General features: G+C 36.8%; 1 protein-coding gene across 4 annotated transcripts in view; it reads left to right on the top strand.

The window, feature by feature from the left end:
• ST7L (suppression of tumorigenicity 7 like) overlaps positions 1-25,699 on the top strand; it is a 117,899-nt gene that overhangs the window by 38,270 nt on the left and 53,930 nt on the right. For 2 of the 4 annotated variants that reach the window (XM_059375751.1, XM_059375752.1), the window contains exons 12-14: positions 9,910-10,060; positions 13,768-13,860; positions 20,324-20,463. In XM_059375751.1, coding sequence (XP_059231734.1) covers positions 9,910-10,060; positions 13,768-13,860; positions 20,324-20,463 — 384 coding nt within the window. Of the gene's footprint in view, positions 1-9,909; positions 10,061-13,767; positions 13,861-20,323; positions 20,623-25,699 lie in introns of those variants that run through there. The other 2 variants (XM_059375753.1, XM_059375750.1) reach the window with 1 other exon arrangement.

The following is a 25,699-nucleotide window of genomic DNA, read 5'->3' as shown; positions in this document are numbered from 1 at the left end:
ACCTAGCTATGGCTTTGGTTCAAAATTTTTTTAGTCACCAGACAAGAAAAAAATTGTGCATCTTTCAGCAACTATAGAAATAGGTTCTTTTATAAGAGTAGAATATGTTTCATACCTTCTAAGCATTCATAGCATCCTGTTTCAGTCATTCTAGTGTCTCATATCCTTTATTATCCAACCATCAAAAGTTTTATAGAACTTATCTTTTTTTTTTAAGATTTTATTTATGTATTTGAGAGAGAGAGTGAGAGAGAGCATGAGAGGGGAGAAGGTCAGAGGAAGAAGTGCACTTCCCATGGACCAGGGAACCTGAGGCGGGACTCGATCACAGGACTCCAGGATCATGACCTGAGCCAAAGGCAGTTGCCCAACCAACTGGGCCACCCGGGTGCCTGAAGTTTTCCTTTTTTTTTTTTTTTTTTTTAATTTGAGATAATTCACACGCCATAAAATTCACCCTTTTAAAAGTACACAATTCCATGGTTTTTAGAATATTCATAAGTCTCTACAGTCATCACTATCTAATACTAGAACATTTTCATTGTCCCAGACTGAAACCCTTTACCTATTAATAGTCACTCCCCATTCTTTTCTTCCCTAATCTCTGGCATCCACTAATCATACTTTCTGTCTCTGTGGATTTGGAATCATAGAATATGTGGCCTTTTCTGTCTGACTTGTTTCAGTTAGGATAATGTGGCATTATCAATACTTCATTCCTTTTTATGGCTGAGTAATATTCCATTGTATGGATATACTGCATTTTATTTATTCATCCATTGATGGCCATTTGGGTTGGTCCCACTCACTCTTTGGCTATTTTGAATAATGTTGCAATGAATATTCATGTACACATTTTTGTGTGAACATGCAGTTTCACTTCTTGTCTATAAACCTAGGAGCAGAATTGTTGGATCATATGGTAATTCCATGTCTAACTTTTTTTTTAAGATTTTATTTATTTATTTGACAGTCAGAGATCACAAGCAGGCAGAGAGAGATCGGAGGAAGCAGGCTCCCTGCTGAGCAGAGCGCCCAATGTGGGGCTTGATCCCAGAACCCTGGGATCATGACCTGAGCCGAAGGCAGAGGCTTTAACCCACTGAACCACACAGGCACCCCTAAAAGATTTTACTTATTTGACAGAGATCACAAGTAGACAGAGGCAGGCCGGGGTGGGGGGGCGGTGGGAAGCAGGCTCCCTGCTGAGCAGAGAGCCTGATTCATGGCTTGGTCCCAGGACTCTGAGACCATGACCTGAGCCGAAGGCAGAGGCTTAACCCACTCAGCCACCCAGGTGCCCCCACCCACCCGCCAATGTTTAACTTTTTGAGAGACTTCCAAACTGTTTTCCAAAATGGCTGTGCTGTTATTTGTGAGGGTTTCAACTTCTGTACACCCATGACAACACTTGTTATTGTTTGTCTTTTCATTATAGTTATTCTAGTAGTTGTGAACAGTGTCTTGTGATTTTGGTTTGCATTTCCTTAATGACTAATGATGTCAAACATCTATCTTTTAATGTGCTTTTGGCCATTTGTATAACTTCTTTTGATAAATGCTTATTCAAATTCTTTGAACACTTTTAAATTTGTCTTTTTATCATAGAAGGTATTTTTAAAAAAGATTTATTTATTTATTTATTTGACAGACAGAGGTCTCAAGTAGGCAGAGAGGCAGGCAGAGACAGAGAGAGGGAAGCAGGCTCCCTGCTGAGCAGAGACTCCCCCCAGCCCCCGCCAATGCGGGGCTCGATCCCAGGACTCCGGGATCACAACTTGAGCCAAAGACAGAGGCTTTAACCCACTGAGCCACCCAGGCACCCCTCAAAGAAGGTATTCTTTAACATTATTCTAAGCTATTTATACTCTTGATTAATATGGTCCAAAACCACTGTGAATCTCCATAGTTGAAAATACCACTATAATATAACTTCACCCCTGAAATGTAAACATGAGGATAGATCATGAACCTTGCTTAGATGTGAATGCTGAAGAGTCAGGATTATTCTTTACATAACTAATTTCAACTAAATTCAAACTAATTTGAATTAGTTAATATCCTGAAGACAATTTATTTGAGTCTGGCAAGAGAAGCTCTTGAGGGAATAAAGTAGAACATTTAAAAACAAAATAACAACTTGAGAATATGGTATCTGTAGCTTTTAAAAATTATTGTTTATTTTACCGCGCCCCCCAAAAAGCTGTTTTGTGTTGCCAAGAAACCAGATCATGCCTGGAGGTTTCTTTAAAGTATAAGGGGGATTTTAAAAATAAATTGATACAGAAAGGGAAAAATCCATTCTGATTGATCAAGGAATTGAAGCATGTAGGATGTTCTGAGTCCCATCCACTAACAGAAGATACCAGCTCTTTAGCATCAAGCATACGTTTAATTGGCCAAACTACCTATATTATAGTAGCATATATGAAGGATAAAAGAGGGAAACACGCACTTGATTGAGACTTAGTGGCATGGCAGGAATCAAAGGAGAAATGGGAAGTGGTGTTGAAGTCTCTGACCCAAACTTAGGGCACAGAAAGGCACTTTGCCTTTCTGTTGTATTACACTGTGGCCTAGGTGGAAGAATGGATATATGAAATGCTTATCTCTTGAGTTACTGCTCTGTAGGATGATGTGGAAAGGAGTTTTCCTGTGGCAGATGCCCTCTCTAGTCTCCCTTCCCTTTCTTTTCAATATAAGATCACTTTCACTTTGCTCCTGAGGCTGCCATGAGTATTATGTTCTCTTTTAATTTTTTCATATGGCATTTCTGTTTACTTTCTGGGAACAGTCTTTAGTCTCCCCACTTAATACACATCCATGTGGACTCTTTGCATTCAGCCTGCCTGTCCAATCTCATAGAATGTGCACTGAGAAAACTAATTGCAGAGATAAATTGGTTCTTGATGTGCATGACTGATCAAGAGCAAAGTACCTTAATTTCAGATGCCTTCAGAGAGCTTTTTCTTTAACCTCTCCTTTAAGAGGAAGATTATAAAGTATTATCATTACTTCAGGTCAGAATTATATTGCTTTTGGTCAAAAGCTGTTGTAAGATTTACAAAGTAATAGAAACAAGCAATCTAAAGATAAATTATGAAGATCAAAGCGATTCAAAATTAAAGTGAATCTGAGTGTAAGCGTAGGTATGGCTTTAGAGTAAAAAAGACCTCAGACCATACATTATTTGTCTTTTTTTAACTATAACTTCTAAAAGAGCTTCAATTTTTTTCTTAATTTTTAGGGAAAAGACTTGAGTAGTCATTTGAGTATGTTGTCCATAGTTGGATGCAAATTGTTCCAACAATTTCAGTTCTGTTCCAAATATAACAGTAGAATGATTTGGAGGTAATACAGAAGGAAGGTCCTATAGCATATAGTAGGTACCAACCTTGGTTTATATCTTCAACTATATTTTATTTGCTGATAATTTCCAAACCTGTATGTTTTAACTGGCTTCCTCCCTTGTCTATAGACTTGTATTTTTATCTACTCATGGGAATTTTACCTGGGTATCTGTTAGGTACCTCAGTCACTTCAATGTGTGTCAAACTGAAATTTTTTATTAATTAATTAAGTAATTTTTATTTATTTGACAGAGGGAGACACAGCAAGAGAGGGAACACCAACAGGGAGAGTAGGAGGGAGAAGCAGGCTTCCCACTGGGCAGGGAGCCTGAAGCGGGGCTTGATCCCTGGACCCTGAGATCATGACCTGAGCTGAAAGCAGATGCCCAACAACTGAGCAATCCAGGTGCCCCTCAGACTGAATATTTTTAAAATATTTTATTTATTTATTTGAGAGAGAGAGACAAGCAGGCAGAGGAGCAGAGGGAGAGAGACAAGCAGATCCGCTGTTGAGCACAGAGCCCATTAGGGGGCTCAGTCTCATGACCCTGAGATCATGACCTGAACCAGGATCAAGAGTCAGATGCTTAACCAACTGAGCCACCCAGGTGCCCCTCAAACTGAATTTTTAAAATCTTATTTTTAAGATTCCCCAATTTACCTGTCCTTCCTTATTTGTGTATTTTGATTTATGGCTTTGTTAACATCTTCTCATCATTAATCTTTACTTCTGCCCTTCCCAGACTGCCAGCTCATAACCTTTGAATTGTCTTTCGGATCTAGCCATCTACTGCCTCCCCTCTGTTACTGACCGAGTATATGCCCTCACCACCTGCTCTTTAAAAAATTCTCATTATCATTGTAAAAGTAATGAATGCTTCTTAAAAAAAGAAATCAAAACCTTCAGAAGTTTATAAAATAAAAAATCCAATTCTTTCTCTCCCAATTCTACTTCTCTCACGCAACCACTGTGTCTGTTTGGTTTGTATTATTGCCAGACACTTTCTGTGCATTTCTAAACATATAGGTAAAGATGTGGAAATAATCTCAAATACTTTCCATCTTTTGCTTGGATAATTAAAACATCTTTCTCAGTAGTCTCCCTGCCTAATCTCATCTCCACACTGGCCATTAACAGAGTTGTCTACCTAAATAGCAAAGTTACTCTGCTTAAAGAGCTCTCCTTGTTCCCTATCACCTATCCGATCCGGACCAACCCCTTAGTATTGCATATATAGAAACCCTTCACAGTCTGGGCCTGGCATCTGTCTCCAACCTTACTCCTTGCCACTTCTGCTTTGTTCGTTATCTCATTATTCCCTGGATTGGTCATGCCTCATCGTGTCTCCCTACCTTTGCACATATGCCTACTCTCTTCTCTACATGGCAAGTTTCTACGCATTCTTCAGGATCCTGCTCATCTGTTGCCTGTTCTGCTGAGGTGTCTTTATGTCTTTACCATTTTTCCCAAAGCAGAGATAATGGCTTTCTTCTCCATTCCTCCAATGCCTTAATCATATCTTAGGTTTGGTTTGGTTTGGTTTTTGGTCTGTTTATATGTCTCTTCCTTAGTTCCCTAAAAAAGCAGAACTCTTGCTTTACATATCATTTTGTGTCTGCAACTCTGCTTGCACAGAACAGGCATTTAGTAAATGTTTGGTAAACAGACATGTCTGTACTTTAGACTTATTTTACTATAAAGACCTAAGTAAACAAAGTAAAATTTTAGATCCCATCACTTTTTGGAATTTTGAAGCCATTTTGCTTAATTTATGAGTTTTTCTTAATGTTATTATTTTTGGCCTTTTAAGAATGGTAGTACAATTTCGGCATGGCCTTATTTCTTATAAAATAACTCAGCCTTTAATGGAATACTATGTAGCAACTAAAAATAATGAGCTAGATCTCCATAGAAATAAGAAGAGATGACCCCCATGGGAGTAAAAGTAGAAGGCATCAGGGCTTGGATTCACACGTGTCACGTCAAATGAGCTGAAAACAAGGACACCCCCCAGAAATGGGAGCCACTGCCGGTACACCCCACTAACTGAGGACTAAAACTAAGACTCAAAAGGGTTTCATAACCTGGTCAATTTTAACCCTGTTCCTACTCAGCAGCAGCCAGGAGACACCTCATCAGACTAAAACAGCTTAATAGGAAATCAGAAAAACAGCAGATGAAACAACATTCAAGGTTAACGACACCTCAGGTCAGCCTGTTTTCATCCTCAAGAACTGTCTGAAGAGTCAAAAAATTGACTAATCTCCAAAGAAAAGGGGGGAATGTTAGGGTCAATTTAATGTTAAAACCTGTTTAACTATTAGGGCCTGCTTAGCCAGAGCAACTCCATATTGTTTACATCCACAGACTTCATTCCGGGAATAAATGCCCCTGTAGTTCCTGGTATGGTTCTGGGTATTGATTCTGGGAGTAAACGCCTTAACAATAGAAGTCACGTACCTTGGGTCTGCAGTTATGCCCTATAAAACCAGCCTGTGAGATGGAGGCGGCCCTGGCCGGTCAGTCTGACTTCTGATGCTTGGCATAGAATAAACCTCTACATAACTTTCGGAAAAAAAAAAAAAGAAATAAGAAGAGATGTACAAGATATATTGTGAAGTAAAAAGTGAGTTACATAAAAGTTTGATCCAATTTTTAAGGATCTTATGTGTAAAGAAATCAAGACAAATAAAGTTAGATTATCCTTTTTTCTTTATTTTTTATTCTCCAAACTTTTTATTAAAACATTTATTTATTTTATGTTAGAGAGAGAGCGAGAGCACAAGAGCATGAGCAGGGGTAGGGGCAGAGGGAGTGATAGACCCTAAAGCAGACTCTAAGCTGAGTGTCGAGCCCAAGGTGGGGTGGCTCAGTCTCGCAAACCTGAGATCATGACCAGAGCTGAAACCAAGAGTCAGATGCTCAACTGACTGACCCACGTAGGTGCTCTTATTCTCCAATCTTTTAATATAGTATTTCTACTGTATAATTCTGCACTGTTTAAATTTTTGTACATTAAGCGTGTACTTTCAGAAGCAAAAAAAACCCACCAAACCAACCACTCTTTAGTTTTCAACCTTTCGTATTCTTATTCACAAAAAAATAAAGTCTAGATAGCAGAAGTTTGTTTTGTTTTGTTTTTAGTTTGCCCAGAGAGTTAAAAAATATCCTTAAGTAAAAACTGAAATATAAACATGAGTCTGAAGATGTTTTAGCTATATATATCAGGTCAGGTCCGTTAGGAAGTGTTTAAGTGTCTACTGTGTGAGTGTAACGTGCCAGGTGCTGTAGTAGAATTTGAAGGATGTGGTTTCTCTTGTGTAGTAACTTAGAGCTCATGCTGAGTAGAAAAAATTCCTGAGTAGCAGTTTGTGAAGGAGATAAAATAAGTTATGGTCATATAATTACCTATTTTAAAGATATTTTCTCTAAATTGAAAAATTTCCCTTATATTTTGAGGATGAAGCTTTACTTCAGTGTTTTATTAGGAACTGAAACATAATAATTATTTTGTTGTAAAGTCAGATTAGAAAGGACATTGGTTGTATGTAAGACATGATGAAAAAATAAGCATAAGAAAGATTTTTTTTAGTGATTAAATGGCAAACATTTTAAAATATAAACCCGTGAAGTCAGTTCCTAATAAAGATGCCATGTGTTTGACTACTATCTGAATTGTCACTCAGATCATTAAACAGTGAAAATACAGATTTATAGTTGCTGTACAAAAAGGATTTTCTTGACATACTTAGTTGATATTTTCTCTAAGTTTGACTGAATAATTGTTAACTGAATATCTTTGGCTTACCATTTGCTACCAAGGTAGGTTTGGTTTAAAGTTTCAGGATTCTAAAACTCATTGAAAATCGTTTGGGATATTTTGTCTCCTCTACCTGTAGAATGAAGCAGAATTTTAATAGAAAGGACTTGGTTTATGTATTTAAACAGTTTTCTTCTGTAAATGAGATACTCTTTTTATGATGGAGATTCCATTGTGATTGCAGCTTTTTTCTTTTTCTTTTTCTTTCTTTTTTTTTTTTTTCTTCCTACTGAAGAAGCTCTTAGTGCACTTGCTAAGAACATAAGGAGTCATGTCAGAGGTCAGCTATTTGAGTCCATTTTCCCACAGTTGCCTGGTGCGAGTGATCTTTTACTGTGTTTTAAAAAAATGGGCAAGGATTAGAGAGGATTAGAAAGAATATTACCCTCCGGAACATAGGCCCAAGGCACTAAGGGGAGAGAACCCAACCAGGCAGCAAATGGGCTTTGCTTGACCAGGACACAACCTCTGCTGCATTCCTTTAAGAAACTGATGGAAAATGTTAAGTCCCCAAACTGGATTAGTAAATAATCTCATAGCTTGTGACATCTGCTAAAATAAATTGATGAGTAGACTGCATTCTTACTTTTTGAGGAGAGAGCCAGAGACATCAAGATTAACTATTCTTTTTTTTTCTTCCCCAGCTTTATTGAGGTATAGGACTAAGAGTAATTAAAGATGAGCGTTAAACTCAGTGAGTGCTGGAAAGGCACATTTCATAAAAAAGAAAAAATTATTTTAGCTCTATTAATACAGTGCGTACATATATATTGACTAATAAACTAAAGTTCAATTTTGAAACCACTACACCCTTTTGTTTCTTCCTGCTTATAGCAGTTTTACAAAGTGTCAGAAATTTCAGCTCAAATTTATGTCCTTTTTCTCCTTAGTTTGTGTAACCTGAGGAACTTAGAATTTAAAGTTTGAGAATAGATAATTTATAACATTTCTTAGGAGTGTTTCTCTTTCTATCTTTTATAATGGAAGTTAATGTGGTTTGGACCTTATGACACATAATTTGGTATCAAATTATGTAGAATCCAAGAGGTTGTTTCAGACCAGTCTAGTAGGGGAAAGGTACTCTGGTCTTAGTCTTTGGAGGAAGTATTTAGCTAACTAAACATTTTTTGAAAAGTTTTAAGTTGGCCACTTTAATAGTGAAGATGATGTACAAGTGGTTAATTTTGCATCTTTCTTCATGTAATTAGTACATTTAATTAGACTGCTTTTGTTGTGGATTATAATATTAAGACAAGTATTTTCTTTAAGAATTTAAGATATGATTTAATTTCATATGTGAGTAAGAACTGATGGGCTATAACTTCTTTAACAGGTACACTCACTAATTCCTTAAATGTATCTTACTTTAAGCTTTCTTAACTTGTTTAAGTTGGCCTGTACTCTAGCTTGCTGTGTCTCCCCAACCTGCTGCCCGATCTGTTCACCTACGTTTTACACATCATTTTATATCAATTCGAATCCCAAATTCCATCAAGTGGTTTATTCTTAACTCCTAAATCATAATTAATACCTCTTAAATGTATAGTTACCATATGACCCAGCACTTCCATTCCTAGGTATATATCCAAGAGAAATGAAAACATATGTTCACATAAAAACGTGTGCATTAATGTTTATCGCAGCATTATCCATAATAGCCAAAAGATGAAAACAACCAAATGTTCATCAAATAATGAATGGATAAATAAATATGGTATATTCATATAATGGAATATTATTCAGCCACAAAAAGGAATGAGGTACTGGTATATGATATAACATGGATGTACCTTGAAAACATTACGCAGAGCGGAGGAAACTGGTTAAAATAGACTATATATTATGTGATTCTCTTCGTATGAAATAGCCAGAACAAGCAAATTTATAGAGATGCAAAGTGGATTAGTGGTTGCTTAGGGGGAATGGGGATTAGAAGGTAATAAAGGAGGAGGGTGGGATTCTTTTTGTGGTGATGAAAATGTTCTAAAATTGACTGTGGTAATGGTTGTACATATCTGTGAATATACTTAAAAACCATTGAGTTGTACACTTTTTTTGAGTTGTAGACTTAATTGGGTGTATTGTAAAATATGAATTATATCTCAATAAAGCCATTATTAAAAAGCTAAAAAAAAAGTGTCTTCTATCCAAATTCTTACATACACTGTTTATACCTCTAATAAAGCACTCAGCAGAGTCTTGTTATAATTATTAACTTAAGAAATCTGTCTTTCTCATTATATTAGGACACTCCAGAGAATCTAGTGTTTCCTAACAAACATAGTGCTTTGCTCTCAGTAGATATTAGTTTAATTGAACATATTCACAATTAAGTTCCTCCATTTATAAAATGAGAATGAAGAGAAAAAAGAATTGAATGTCACCACAAAATATTGTTGCAAAATTGTATTTTATGTTTTTTATACTGAATTCTCTTTTGGAAAAATGCATATTTATTCTCACATTATTTCCTCAGCATGAGTTTCCATTACATATTTACCAAGATCATAAATAAGCCATTTATCCCTTATTTTTGACTTAAGGAATATTCCAATCTTTGGAATTGGCAAATAGAAGCATTTTATATACATGTTATCAGTGTGACCCTCTTGTCATCTCAACAAGCTTAATGTTTGTTTTTTAAAGCAAATTGACATTATAAAATTTGAATCTACATTTTTGTGGGTATTTGAACTTAACATTGTTTAATTTTTCATTTTTCTGTGTTATCTTTCTAGTACTTACTAGAGATGAAAAGTCTAATTTTACCTCCAGAACACATTCTGAAACGGGGCGATAGTGAAGCAATCGCCTATGCTTTCTTCCATCTTCAGCACTGGAAGAGAATAGAAGGTGCTCTTAATCTCCTACAGTGTACGTGGGAAGGCAGTAAGTATTCTTTTCCAAATGTACTACTAATCTCTCAGACTATTCATTGCATTCCCAAGCAGCCTTTTTAAATGAGTTCGTCTGAGTTTCCCTACGTATTCTTTTTCAGATTGCTTTCAAAGTGAACCCAGAGGTATTTTGGTTTATTGGTAGGAGAAATACTTAATATACTTATATTGATGCCACATTTAGGAAGAGCAAAATGAGAAACTGTTACAGTATCTGCCATATGTTCATTTAAATTACATATTTGTAAGGGAAAAAAATGAAAACTTACATTCCTTGATTTATAGGCTTTTTAATATGGTTGTACAAAAATATTGTAATATTTTTTAAATTGGACTTTTGTTTTATTTTCTGATTTTACATCTTGAAACTATTTTCTTCACAACTAGTGTCAACTCTTGTCTTTTTTTAAAAATCTATTTTTTTATTGTGGTAAAATACACATAGCATAAAAGTTACTATTTTAACCATTTTATTTATTTTTTAAATTATATTTTAAATATTTTATTTTTAAGTAATCTCCACACCCAACATGGGGCTCAAACTCACAATCCTGAGATCAAATTGCATACTCTGCCAACTGGGTCAGCCAGGCACCCCCATTTTAACAGTTTGAAAATGTACATTGTGTATATTCACATTGTTGTGCAACCATCACCATCATCTATCCCTAGATCTTTTTCATCATCCCAGTCTGAAAATTCTGTACCTATTAGACAGTAACTCCCCATTTTTTCCCTCCTCTCCAGCCCCTGGTAACCATTCCGCTTTCTGTTTATGACTTTGACTAGTCTGCGTATATTCTATAGTGGAATCCTATAATGAGTGTTTGCCATATTAAATCAGGCTTACTTCACTAGCATAATGTGGCAGCACGTGTCAGAAAATCATTCCTGTTTAGGGCTGAATAATATTCCACTGTATGTATATATGTACTTTGTTTATCCATCCATATGTCAGTGGACATTTGGGTTATTACCGCCTTTTGGTTATTATGAATAATGCTGATATGAATATGGGTATTACAAGTATTTGTTCGAGTTCCTGCTTTCAGTTCTTTGGGGTATATACCTAGAAGTGGAACCAGTAGCTTATATAATTCTGTGTTTAATTTTCTGAGGAACTGTCTTACTATTTTCTGTGGCAGCTGTACCATTTTATATTACACCAGCAATGCACAAAGGTTTCTCTTTCTCTGTTTCCTTGGCAACATTTGTTCTTCTTTTTTTTTTTAATAATAGCTGTACTAATGGGTGTGAAGTGGTATTTCATTATGGGCTTGATTTGCATTTTCCTAATAATTAGTGTTGTTGAAAATTTTTTTATGTCCTAACTGGCCATTTGTGTATCTTCTTTGGAGAACTAGATTGTTTTTCAACTAACTACCAGATCCCTGATTTGTAACTTCCTAAAATCACTTAGAAAATGAAAAAGCTTAATCAAAATATTTTGTCAGTTGAATTCTTATAATGATTGTCTTGAAAAGTACACTCCTGCTATCAATAAAAATTCAAAAATAAATTCAATACTCATTAACTAGAATTGGTTATCCCCCTAAGTTCCCAAACTTTGTACTGAGGTACCTTGGGGCATTGTAGCAAATTCACAAGCGTGCCATGGGATATTTAAAAATTTCAGTGGAAACACAGCAGTACTCAACATCTGTCAAGCATCATTCAAACTGTTAGCTCTGCATAGGTTAAGGTTTCACCATTAGGTGGCTCTCCATTCTCTATTTCTTTTGATGTCATAGCTTTGCAAATCTGGGTTTTTCTTAATTGCTATGGTTAAAAGAAGTACCACACAAAAAAATTAATGTGGAACAGGAAATGAGGATGGCAGTGCCTAATCTGATTCAAAGGTTTTAAAAGTTATGTGGTGCCCAAGAGGTCCATACATGCCATTAGTAAGAAAATGTAATTGTTTAAAAATGAAATCATAAGAGGCACCTGGCTAGTTCAGTCGGTAGAGCATACCGCTCTTGATCTTGGGGTTGTAGGTTCAAGCCCCATACTGAGTGTAGAGATTACTTTAAAAAAATAAAATCCTTTAAAAAATGAAATAATTGTTTTCCCCTTCATTTTATATATATATATATATATATATATATATATATATATATATATAATTTCCCTTTAATTTATATGTATATGTATATATATACACATATATATATTTTTTCCATTAATGTATATATGTATATTGGACCCACTATGTAAAGGGAACTGCTAGGTATTTCTTTCAGCCTAGGAACGTCATAAACAGAGACCTGAAGGGTACTGTGTATCCTTGAAGCAAGAGAATTTGGGAACTTCTGCATTAACTGCTTGCTAAGGGTCAGGCACTATGCTTGCCGCTGACAATACGCAGATTAATGAAACTGGGACTGCTAAAACTGAGGAGTGGAATGTCTTTGGGTAATTAGACTTCCTTTTGCTTTTTCTCTACTAGTCTATAAGCTCCTCAAAGCTAGGTCCTCTATCTCATTGATCCTGTATGTATCTTCAGTGCCTGATGTTCTGCCTTGCACATAGGAGGTTTTCAGTAAATATGGAACTTACATTATATTTGATAAATAATCTTCTTTATGAATGATTTCCTAGTGTTACCACTGATTTGTTCTGTGACTTTGGACAACTTCCTACTTTTTATTGTGGCAGAACAAAATTCATGTTTTGACAGAAGTTTATAGAGCTAAGCACTAAAGGAAAAACAGAAACCTTATCACAATTTTTATGAATACTCAGCTAGTTGAGTAGGTAACAAAGATTCCTTCTTTAAGAAGTCTGAAAGAACTGATGATAATCATCTGGGTTGGGTAAACTCATTTTGTAAAGAGCCAGATGGTAAGTATTTAGTCTCTGTGGCTATAGCTGAGGTTATAACTACCCAACTCTTGTAGCATGAAAGCAGCATTACATAATATATAAATGAACAAGCAGGATTGTTGTTGTGGTTTTTTTTAGACTTACTTATTTATTAGATAGAGAGAGACATCACAAGTAGGCAGAGAGAAAGGAGGAAGCAGACTCCCCGCTGAGCAGAGAGCCCAATGCAGGGCTCAATCCCAGGATTCCAAGATCATGACCTGAGCTGAAGGCAGAGGCTTAACCCTCTGAGCCACCCAGGCACCCCTAAACAAGCAGTTTTAACATCTGTATTCTAATAAAATTGTATTTATAAATATATATATTAGTCCAGGTCTGGCCAATGGGTGATGCTTTGGTGACCTCTGATCTAAGTTAAATTCGGCTTGTAGAAAATTTTAGTGATATCTAACACATGAAGTTAGGAGCCGTTGAGAACTCTTATAGGTTGCTAACAGTTAAAGTCACAACAGTTATACATGTGGCAATTTTATGAAGATACCTGGAAGAAAAGGAATTCATACCCACAGAGTTAAGTCTGTTTTGTTTTTAGCCAGGAGACAGAGGCAAGAAGGATCCAGCCAGCCTTATCACCCGTTACTCCCTTTAGTTTTATTCCAGCCAGACCATTCTATTCTCTAAATAAATCTTATTCTTCCTCTTAGTCCTTCTTTTGCTTACTTTGTTTCTTTCATCTAAAAGTATTGCTAAAAAAATTAATAAATTCTATGTGAAAGTTTTATAAAGATATGCCTCCAAAATAGCTTCGATCTGTAGTATGAGATGAAATTGAATCTGAATGGAATGTCAACCTGTGTATTTTTTTTTCCTCAGCTTTTAGAATGATTCCATATCCATTAGAGAAAGGCCATCTATTTTATCCTTATCCCAGCTGCACAGAGACTGCTGATAGAGAGCTATTACCTAGTAAGTAAATATTATAATTTTCCTAAACTTAAAAGTACTTGTAAGATTGTTTTTCATAGTATTTTTCTCATAGTAAAACTGTGTTTGGTTGAAGTTCAGGATACTGTTTAAAATATTACTTTAGCCACTTCTTGGATATAGTTGCATAAATTCATTCCCATGTATTCTTGGGGTAAAATGCTATGTGAGATGCAATGAAGAACACAAGAATTGAAGATATTAAAAAGAGCAGTCATCTTACAAAATTTGAAGAAGTAATAATACATTCCTTCACAAACTCTTTTCAGAAAAGAAAGGAAGAAAGAACACTTCCCAGCTTATTTGTGAGACCAGTATTACCCTGATACCAAAACCAAAGACATTACAAGAAAACTATAGAACGATATCCCTCATGAATATAGACACAAACATGGTCAACAAAATATTAGCAAACTGAATCCAGCCACATATAAAAAAGATTATACTCCAGAGCAAGTGGGATTTACCTCACAAATGCAAGTGTTTTAACATTTCAAAAGGCAATGCATCATGTTAAGAGAATAAATGACAACAGATGCAGGAAAAGCCACTGACAAAAATCCAACAACCATTCATGGTAAAAATTTTGAACAAACTAGGAATAAAAGAGAATTTCCTTAACCTGACAAACAGCATCTACGAAAACCCCACAGCTGACAGCATCCTTAATGGTGATTTTATGATTTAAACACTGAATGCTTTTTTCCCAAGATTAGGAATAAGGCAGGGATGTCTGCTCTCCCCACTCCTCTTCAGCATTGTACTGGAGATCCTAATCAGTGCAATCAAGGCAGAAAAAAATAAATAAATAAAAGGAATTCATGTTGGAAAGGAAGAAGACCTGTCTTTACTCACAAATGACATCATGTTCTCTGTAGGAAATCCTAAGAAATTCATAAAAATACTTTAGATCTAATAAACAAGTTCAGCAAGTTTGCAAGATATAATATCTGCATATAAAACTTAGTTGCATATTTATATACTGGCAGTGAATAATCAGTCCAAAAATGAACTTTAGAAAACATTTCTTTTTTTTTTTTTTTTTAAAGATTTTATTTATTTATTTGGCAGACAGAGATCACAAGTAGGCAGAGAGGCAGGCAGAGAGAGAGGAACGGAAGCAGGCTCCCTGCTGAGCAGAGAGCCCGACGTGGGGCTCGATCCCAGGGTCCTGGGATCATAACCCGAGCCGAAGGCAGAGGCTTAACCCACTGAGCCACCCAGGCGCCCCTAGAAAACATTTCTAATCACAGTAGCATCAAAAAGAACAATTTAGGAATGACTTAACAAAAGAAGTATGTGTCTTGTATGCTAAAAACAATGTAATTTGCTGGGAGAGATTAAAGAAAATCTAAGTAAATGGAGAGCCATTCCATGTTTATTAATTGGAAAACCCAATATTTTTTTTTTAAGATTTTATTTATTTATTTGACAGACAGAGATCACAAGTAGGCAGAGAGGCAGGTAGAGAGAGGAGGGGAGGAAGCAGGCTCCCTGCCGAGCAGAGAGCCCGATGTGGGGCTCTATCCCAGGACCCTGAGGTCATGACCCGAGCCGAAGGCAGAGGCTTTAACCCACTGAGCCACCCAGGCGCCCCGGAAAACCCAATATTATTTATATGGCAATTCTCTCCAAATTGATCTACAGATTTAATATAATCCCTACTAAAATCCCAGGAGGGATTTTGCGAAAACTGACAAGCTGACCTCAAAATTTATATGGAAAGGTACAACACTCAGAATAGCCAAAACAATCTTTACAAAGAATGAAATTGAAGGGACTACACTTTCCAGTTCTAAAAAGAGCAGTCACAGACTTAGGGGCAGAACCAGATGTATATAGTGTTAAGATCGCTGAGAGTCTCATTGAGTCCTTGCTTTCAGGAAGCCAGACCTCAAAAGAATGATCTATACTTATTTGTCTCAGCTGCCTTATCCACTCACTCTTCTTTGTGAACTGGTAAATTTATGTGTAACTTTTCTTTTTATGATTTAACCAATAAGTAAGCATGCTGAAGGTTATAAACACTAGCACCATATTTCCTTCGGTGATATAAACCCACATCACAGTTTTTACAGTTCTGGGACCATTAGAACTCAAGTCAAAGAAGGAAAGTTGCAGTTTTACAGCCAACAAACATAGTGATCTGAAAAGTCCAAACAAACAGATGAAAATATAGGAGAGATTATGGAAGTCGAGTATGCTGATATTTTTCTCCCAGAGTCTTTTATTTTCTTCCATCCTCTGAGATAAGTTATCTGTTTTTCTTTGAACTCTCAAAGTACTTCGTGTACTTCTTAACCTCCCCCTTCTAGATTGTAGACTTAGAGGCCAGGATTCTCTTTATCATCTCTCTATGCATCTCTATAATGTTCACAGTGAAAATTGATATTCAGTAAATATTTTAATTAGTCAAATTTATTAATTTCTTTCTTTCTTTCTTTTTCTGTTTCAGAGGTAGAGTTTAGTGATTCATCAGTTGCATATAATACTACTGCTCATTACATCAAGTGCCCTCCTTAATGTCATAAATGAGCCAAATATATTGCTAGTACCCAGCAAAAATATTAAATTTTAGTACCTTTTCCTCCTTATCCTACTCCAAACTCCTGAACTGCTCACGAGTTAATAGAAAAACTGATAAACCATGTGTTAAGTGCTGCATATATGAAATAGATTATAAGGAAGTTGGAATGGGGAGATGGGGAGTGCCTATCTCTCTAAGGCCAGGGATGATTCCCAAATCTGACTTGATTGACTTGAAGAATGGGAAATCCATTATACAGCAGGAGGAGTGAGTTTGGGAACAGGAGTGGGGGGAAGTAAATAAATTCAGGCTTTGAGTATGTTGCATATATACCAGATATGTGTGTGTGTGTGTGCATATGTGTATGAACGCATTCTTAAATATTTTATTATATAATCTATTTAGTACTTATATATACACACATTTTTTATTTTTTATATCTCTAAATAATATGTGGGCCTAAGATATATTTATAAGATATATATATATATATATATAAATACATGTACATTATATAAATAGTAAATGTTGTAGGTATTCTTTGGGTAATAGCTGTTTTAAACTTCAAAGAAATTTGATAGGAGATGACTGGATTATCTCAAAGAATCCAAAGGCAGCAATTCTAGTCAGACCTCAGAAGGCACTAGAACCAGAAACTAGAAGACTATCAGGATTTCCAGGAGTCAGTTATCTGTATATCTCTATATCTGGCTGCCTTTTTCTGTCTCTCCTGTTCATACTTCTCTTTTTCTCCTTTCCCAACTCCATCTCCTCTCTGTATGAGCTCTCGTTTCTGCTACTCTCAGTGTGTCTGCTTCATTTTTCTATCTTTGTCATTCGGCTTTCCCTTCTTGGACACTCATGTACCAAACTTGATGCCCTTACATGGCTCTACTTTATACATCATCAGTTCAAGCAAATAATACACCATGAATAAGATCTCAGTCTGGCTTCTAAAACTTCTGGAAGAGAGAGAGAGCATGGATTTATCCAGGTGTGTATTCCTGGTGCAGTTAGCTGTGGCCTAGGGACAGAGTCAGGTTGTGTAAACAGGACTCCTGGGGACTCTACTCTCTCTTTCTCTCTGCATTGCTTCACATCACCAAACCAATTTGGGAATCCTCATTTTCTGGGCATGGATGAAATCACTAAAGGAGACTGTGTAGGTGAGAAGTAAACTCAGAGTGGAACCATGAGGGCACAAAAATGTTGAAGGAATGGGTGGCTGATAAGGTGTTGGGAAGATTCAGTGAAGGAGTGGTCAGAGAGACAGGACAAGAACCAGAACTAGATAGGCTAGGAACTAAAGGGAGGGAAAAATGTCCAAGTGTGGAGGAGTATCTGATATCAAGGAAGGTGATTACTACGAAGAATCCATTGACTCTGGCAATTAGACGGTCATTAGTGAAAGAAATTTTGTTTTCTTTCCTACAGTGGTGCTGGTAGTAGTTGTTCTTGTTGTTTTTCCATTCATAGAAACAAGGATATTTAAGCAAAGAAATCAGTCTTTGGAATTATGGAACATCAATATGCATGAGTGTATTATATTAGGTTAATACGTTTAGCCTAATAAAATGCCTCCCCCAAATCATTACAAAAGTTTTCTGATATAAGGCCAATTTTACATAGTAATATGAATAAAATCAGGGTAATTATTATGTACTGCCAGAGTCACAGGCTACAAGAATGGAGAGTTTGCTTTTTTTAGCAGGGCTTTATTATTTCTAGGGTACTTACACATTTGCAAATCCAGGAGGTAGAAGAGGAGGGATATGCTGGCGGTTTTGTTTGATTATATTATTTGTTCTGAGAGCATTTGTCTGTCTCAGACTATGGTAGAATGCACACATTTTTAATAATGTGGAGTTCTAATACCCAGGAGTCTTTAATGTTTTTTTGTTTTCAATTCTCTTTCAACCTTGATATGACTTACAGCATTCTGGAATTTGCTTATGAACCTCATAAGTTCAGACTTGAACTATTCCCTTAGTTCACATAGCTATTTAGTTGTCTTTTATGCCTCCTGATAAATTTTTCTCTACAAGCCAGTGATGAAATTTGAACTTTACGTCCAAGGGAGTGTTTCTGTACTAGTCATCCATTATACTGATGTATTGGCCAAACATTGACTGACAAACAAATCTACAGAAAGCAGTCCAAGGGGCACCTGGGTGGCTCAGTGGTTTAAGCCTCTGCCTTCGGCTTGGGTTGTGATCTCAGGGTCCTGGGATCGAGCCCCGCATCGGGCTCTCTGCTCCACGGGGAGCCTGCTTCCCCCCATCTCTGCCTACCTCTCTGCCTACTTGTGATCTCTCTCTGTATCAGATAAATAAATGGAATTTAAAAAAAAAAAAAGAAAGAAAGAAAGAAAGAAAGCAATCCAAAAAGAAAAAATTAGGTGTCTCCTATAATATAAAAGGCTTGTATTTTAGGAATTTATCTTACTAAAGCTATATTGTTTTCTACCTTATAAAGTGGAAATAATACTGTCTATCTTTTAAGGCTGTTGAAAAAATAAAACTAATATAAATTAAAGCACTTTGTAAATCATAAAATGCTATACAGTTTAATTAATTATCAGTGTTGCTGTCTCTTACGTGATAGGAATTTTAGTAAGCATTGGTATACATAAGTGTTCCCTGTCTTTGCAAGTACCATAGCTTATTTCCCTGGTTTGCTGGAAGAAGTTGACCTCTTATGTTTGAGGGACAGGGCAGAAGGGACTGCTGGTTTTCTGGGTCCTGAAAATACAATGTTGTCCACGGCTTCTAATGTTTATAACTTTAAAAAAAAAAAATTCAGATTTGGTGTGCTTTTACTTTAAATGTGACTCAAGCCTGTGGAAATTTTCTGGATTTTTAATGAGTTCAGTTTTTGGCTTATACTTTTAAGCATAGTATAAGACATAAAAAATATGGCTACCAAAGGAAACTTAGGTGTAATCTTCTCTGTGAATCATTATGTTGAAAAAAAAAGTGAAATTTATAGCTGACCTTGATTCAGCATTGAATTAGTCATCCCTTACTTATGCAGGATATTACATCAGGAATTCCTGGGTTTGTGTCCAGCCCTAAGCAGTCAACTTCCTGGACTAATGAAGTCCCAGAATAGTTCTCAGTTTAACAGATATTTATTGAGCACCTACTGTGTGCCAAGCATGGTAATAGGCTCATCTCAGCATTGGTATTCAGGTATATTCAATCAAATTTCAAGTAAGATATAAGTACTTGAATACTATTAGTAATGAAATATCCAGTCCTTAGAAAAATAATACCTGAGTTAATGTGGGAATGTGATAAGGTAAGACAAGGGACTTCATTTATGCTCAGAATCCTAGGGCTTTGGTGTTCTGGTTCAATTTTTATGGTGCTCTATGAAATGCCACACATAGAACATTTATTAATAACTGGGTAAAATTATGGCTCTGGGAAATCTGCAACCACACTTCTGTCTCTCAAACTCCCAAAGAGAATTATGACAACTCACATTTAGGGACTTAGAGTGTTCATCATAACAACTCCATAGCAACTATGAGAGGGTTTAGCAGCTTATTCATGATCACACAGCTAATAAGTGACAAAGCTCTTTTTCAAACTACCTCAGCATGACTTTACAATTAGTGTTCTTTCCCACGATGCCATCCTATTCCCATTGCTGGCACAGTCATCCGGCTCTGTAGATACATCATTGCTGCTGGAATAAATAATGGATAACTTTCTTCTACCTTACTTAGCCAGAGATGCCTTGTTCTTTCTTTAAAACAATTATTTTCCTTTTCAGTTTCAGGATTTTCTCTTTGTCACTGAGACTTGAAAATTTTATCCTTTTCAGTTTCAAATGTTGTTTGAAAATACCAAAACTGGCCTACACTATATTTATTCTCCAATAAAATCCATTTCTGCCTTTTCTCCCTTACAGCCTTTCATCATGTTTCTGTTTACCCCAAGAAGGAGCTTCCTTTTTTCATCCATTTCACAGCAGGACTGTGTTCTTCTACAGCAATGATAGCTCTTCTCACACACCAGTTTCCTGAAATCATGAGTGTTTTTGCTAAAGCTGTAAGTATGATCTCAAGGACTTGTGTAGAGTATTTGTAAAACACATAAGAAACCATCTCTGATCTGTTTGTGCTAAACCAGCTGATCAGGGGAAGATGTTTGTTACCATAAATTACAGGAATTGATTTGTCAAGTAGCTCCATAAATGTGTCAAATATACGTTTTTGGTGAGTTGGGCTATATTTTTGTTGCGTAAAAGTTTAAAGAATACAGTGGTACAACATGATAAAGTTGGTCTTTGTAGATCACTTTTGGTGGTAAATATAGCGCTGTTCCTAGCTAAGGAATAACCCAGTTCTTTTCAATGCTTTCTTTTTGGCAAAAAAACCCCTATTTGGGAAACAATTTCCTATTTCAATTTTTCCATTTAAATGAAATTATTAATGATAAAGTCTGCTGATGGAGAGTAAGTAGGTAAGATGGACAGATGGAGCATTCGCCTGGGTACAGAATATGCTTCTTTACTCAAAGCTTCTCACTGTTGTAATCTGTGTATTCTTAATTGGCCTTCCCCAACCTTGGATGTAGAACCATGGATAGACCTTTATTCTTATTTTTTCCTTTAATTTGAACTACTTCCCCGTTTCCTGAGCCGAGTTCAGATGGTACGTGAAGACTGATATTAGAGAGACTATCCCACGACTATTTACTCTTCTATACAAACTTAGTAATTAATGTCACTGGCTCAAAGTAAAATTACCAAAGAGAAGTCCCTTTAAGTTGATAAGCCTTTAAAAATAGGTCTTTTTAAAAAAAATTAACATATAATGTATTATTTGTTTCAGGGGTACAGGTTTGTGAATCATCACTCTTACACAGTTCACAGCACTCACCATAGTACATACCTTCCCCAAGGACTATCACGCAGCCTCCCCATCCCTCCCATGCCCCTATCCTCCAGGAACCCTCAGTTTGTTTCCTGAGATTAAGAGTCTCTAATGGTTTGTCTCCTTCTCTGGTTTCATCTTGTTTCATTTCTCCCTCCCTTCCCCTATGATCCTCTGTCTTGTTTCTCAAATTCCTCATATCGGTGGGTTCATATGATAATTGTCTTTCTCTGATTGACTTATTTTGCTTAGCATAATACTCTCTAGTTCTATCCATGTTGTTGCAAATGGCAAGATTTCATTTTTGATGGCTGCATAATATTCCATTGTATGTATATACCGCATCCTCTTTATCTATTCATCTGTTAATGGACATCTGGGCTCTTTCCATAGCTTGGCTCTTGTGGATACTGATGCTATAAACACTGGGGTGCATATGCCCCTTCAGATCACTATGTTTGTATCTTTAGGGTAAATACCCAGTAGTGCAATTGCTGGGTCGTAGGTAGGGTAGCTGTATTTTCAACATTTTAAGGAACTTCCATACTGTTTTCCAGAGTGGCTGTACCAGCTTGCATTCCCACCAACAGTGTAGGAGGGTTCCCCTTTCTCACATCCTCACCAACACATGTCGTTTCCTGATGGTTAATTTTAGCCATTCTGAGTGGTGTGAAGTGGTATCTCACTGTGGTTTTGATTTGTATTTCCCTGTTGCCAAGTGATGTTGAACACTTTCATATGTCTTTTGGCCATTTGGATAAAAATGGGTCTTTCTTATACATCTTCACATTTTCAAACACAGAAGGAAAATGCTAATTCATTTTAGTCCCAAATCAAAAAGCACTGAGAACTATAGAAACACTAGCCCTTAATCAGCAATGTAATTTCTATATTTTTCTCTATATGCATCTGTTCTAACTCCCTGTTTCCTCACAATCTTTTTTGCTACCTTAAGAACAGTTTATTTGGTGCCTTAAAGATTAGTTGGTTTTCTTCTGGCACTAGGAGTAAAAGCACTGGTTTCCCTTTTTCCCTGAAGGTCAGCTGTATAATGTGTTAAGTTGCCACTGGCAGTAGGCCTAGCAGTCTGAGACTGCACTTGATTCTGGGTCAGTCTTCAAGGAGAGTGACTTTCCACTATTGTTCAGGGAGTATAGATATTTGGGTTGGAAACTGACTGTTTCCTTTTGGTGTAAAAGTGAAGTGTAGTGATCGTACGGTAACTGTTGTTCACAGTGGTGCTGGCTGGGGAGTGAGTGCATCTCAAACTGAGATGACCTTACTGTGTACTCTGGCATGGAAAAAAATTGACTAGAAAGGGAATCCCATCCATTTAAGAACTGGAAAAATATCTGCAGCTGTGTATTTGAGATCACAGGCAAGCGGTGGGAGGGATGGTCCTTGGAGTTCTCTCAGGGCATTGGAAAGGAGGGAAAATAGAGTAAGGGAGAGATTTAGAATCTAGAATCGATATGTAGCATATGTTAGTCATGTACTTCCATGAGATACTGGTTAAAATTAGTGCAGAGCGGATTCACCATCCGCTGTAGCCACCAATGTTAGTATGTAGTATCTGTCTTTATCTGAGACATGGCTGATGCTCCAAAAGAGTCCTTAAGATTACATAGCACAAGCTCCTTAGCACTCCTCTAGCAGGGTCTGAGAATGAATAATTGTACATTTTAAACTGAAATCTTCTTTTTTAGACCAAAAGTTATTAATTTACTGTAGTTCTAGGTAATGAGCAATAAACAGGCATTTATTTACCATCCTTAGATATTTGTATAGTTGGTCGCATATAGTTAAAAATGTGCCTCACAGCAAACTTTTATAGCCACATTTTATCCAGTGGCCTTTACATGTACATTTTTAGTTCCTAAAAGCAAACTATTTACTCAGGATACCTGCACACCAATATTTGCCATGCAGCAGTACCAAGGGCAGGTTCCACTGAAGAATTTATGAAAAATGGTTACATGCAGGCAATCCTCAGCTTATAAACACAATGTAAAAATGCCTACCAGCCGGCTAGGAGGGAGCCAGAGGTTCAAATTCTGCTTCTTTCCCTATTTACTTAATGGCCTATGCAGTAGGAGCTTCACCATCACCCAGAAACTTGTTAGAAAGCAGAACCTCTGGTGCCACTAGCAACTTCCTGAATCTGCAGTTTATTTTATTTTATTTATTTATTTATTTATTTATTTATTTTTAAAGATTTTATTTATTTATTGGGGGCGGTGAGAGAGTGAGCACAGGCAGACAGAGTGGCAGGCAGAGGCAGAGGGAGAAGCAGGCTCCCCGCCGAGCAAGGAGCCCGACGTGGGACTCGATCCCAGGACCCTGGGATCATGACCCGAGCCAAAGGCAGCCGCTTAACCAACTGAGCCACCCAGGCGTCCCCTGAATCTGCATTTTAGCAAGACCCGCAGGTGATCGTATATGCACTTTTAAAACTTGAGAAGCCCTGCTGTCCTCTCCTTGCAACAGGAGGAATTTATGCAGTTTGGAGAGTGCCACCTCTTCCAGGTAAAGAGCTTTATGGGATAGCAGTGAGCATAGGCTCTGGAGCCAGACTGCTTTCCTTTGAGTTCCAGCCCTGACACTTACTGGCTGTGCAACTTCAGGTAAGTTACTTAACCATTTCTCCCCCTCATAGACACTTGTGAGGGTTAGATGAGTTTGAAATATGACAGGTGTTTAGAACCATGTCTGGCCACAGTAGAAACTAGGGAAGTGTTACTCTTGTCGCCACCCATCATTGTCATCATTATCACCAAAGTGCAGCTGTGATGAGAAATCCTAACCCCCTCACGGTTGGGAGGAGTTATGTCCTGCTAGTAAACTCAAAATGTATTTTCCCATAGAAATTGCAGCATAAATGGTGACTAGGTGTCATTTAAACAGTACTGCCCGTACATTATGTGTATTTGTACCACCAAAAGTGGAGAAATGTTTCAGGTTGTAGGTACTGGCAAACTGCCTTGTAGAACATCAAATATCGACAAATTGCAAACTGCCTATGTTAGGATTTTCAATTAGGTCAGATATTTGATAGCCAAAATGGAAATTAATCTATTTTGTCAGGCAAAGCAATTTAAGAGAATTGCCTAAATTTTTTCCATTGTTACCATGGTCTCTTCCTCATCTGATATATTCTTATATTAGCTCATATGATAGACTAAATTTAATTTGAATTTGTGAAAATACGTTTGTTACAAAAATTGCTTTTTTGTGAAACAAGGCACTAGGGATTAATGGTCTTTTATAATCCTCACTGTGCCTCAGATTGAGATAAATGGAAGAGTAATTAGAATGGTTAGTGGTTTTAGTGCCCTGTCTTTTGCATGTATGAAGCTGTGTGGAATAAGACTTCAGTTTCAGCAAGTTAGGGTTTTCTTTCTTGATTTTTCTCCTGGCTGAGATGAAAACCAAGTCTGACATTCGACATAGAGCAATAAAAAAAAAATAAAAAATAAAAAAATTCATAAATCCCTGGAGATGTGGAATGTGCTGATATCAGAGCTGATACTCTCCAAGGCCAGAATTCCTGAAAAAGGAAAAAGTGCTTTTAAGTAGTAGGTCATTTTCTCACCTGCTTTGAAGCCTGCTGGGTTAAATATGAGAGTTCAAAGTAAGGGTAGCCAGCAAACCAAATGAACTGGAATCTGATTCTGCTTATCTGAAAGGAGCTTCTTTTTTTAAGAGCAGCACTGCCCTCTCCTTAGAGAACCAATCTTCATCTAGCCTGGCCCCTTTCATTTCTCTCCTGCAAGAAAAGCTTTCTTCTTACTAAGTCTTGGGAGGGCGTTATCACAGCAGTGAAGACTATAGATGGTCTTTGGAGGTTTCACTGACTTACTGATGAATTCAGGCTTGTGGCATGTGATTTTAGTACTTTGAATTCGGAAGTGTGTTTGCATATAAAAACCCCTAGTTGGGTTTTAATGAAATAGAATAGCTAGCCTTTGCAACCTGGCAGAAATAGGTGTTAGTGGGCAAAGATAGGGATCAGAAAGATTCCCAAATAAATAGTTTGTTTCACTAAAGCAAAACTTTGTTGAAATCTGTTTCACTGAACACATACTATAGCTGTGCTGAGGTGGGAATGGGCCCTGTTTCCACATATTTTTACTAATCTTTATGTGGGAAAATGTGGTTGGACATGCCAGTGATGAATTTCTGAGCAACTCATAATTGGCTGGCTTCAGTGTAACTAGGGCCTAACAATCTGCTTGATTAATTCTTTAAGGACTACATTAGCCAAGTTGTATGATTTCCAAAGATATAGAAGGTCAGATGTTATGCTAACAAAAGACCTTTCTACGGAATGTTCCACTGGGATTTCTTCAGCCCCTTCCCAAAAATAATTAACATTTTTCTCCCCAAATTACATTTTAAAAAATAATAAG

The sequence above is a fragment of the Mustela nigripes genome, chromosome 14, assembly GCF_022355385.1.
Source record: "Mustela nigripes isolate SB6536 chromosome 14, MUSNIG.SB6536, whole genome shotgun sequence".
Classification (NCBI taxonomy): domain Eukaryota; kingdom Metazoa; phylum Chordata; class Mammalia; order Carnivora; family Mustelidae; genus Mustela; species Mustela nigripes.
This window is presented reverse-complemented; position numbering and strand designations above follow the sequence as displayed.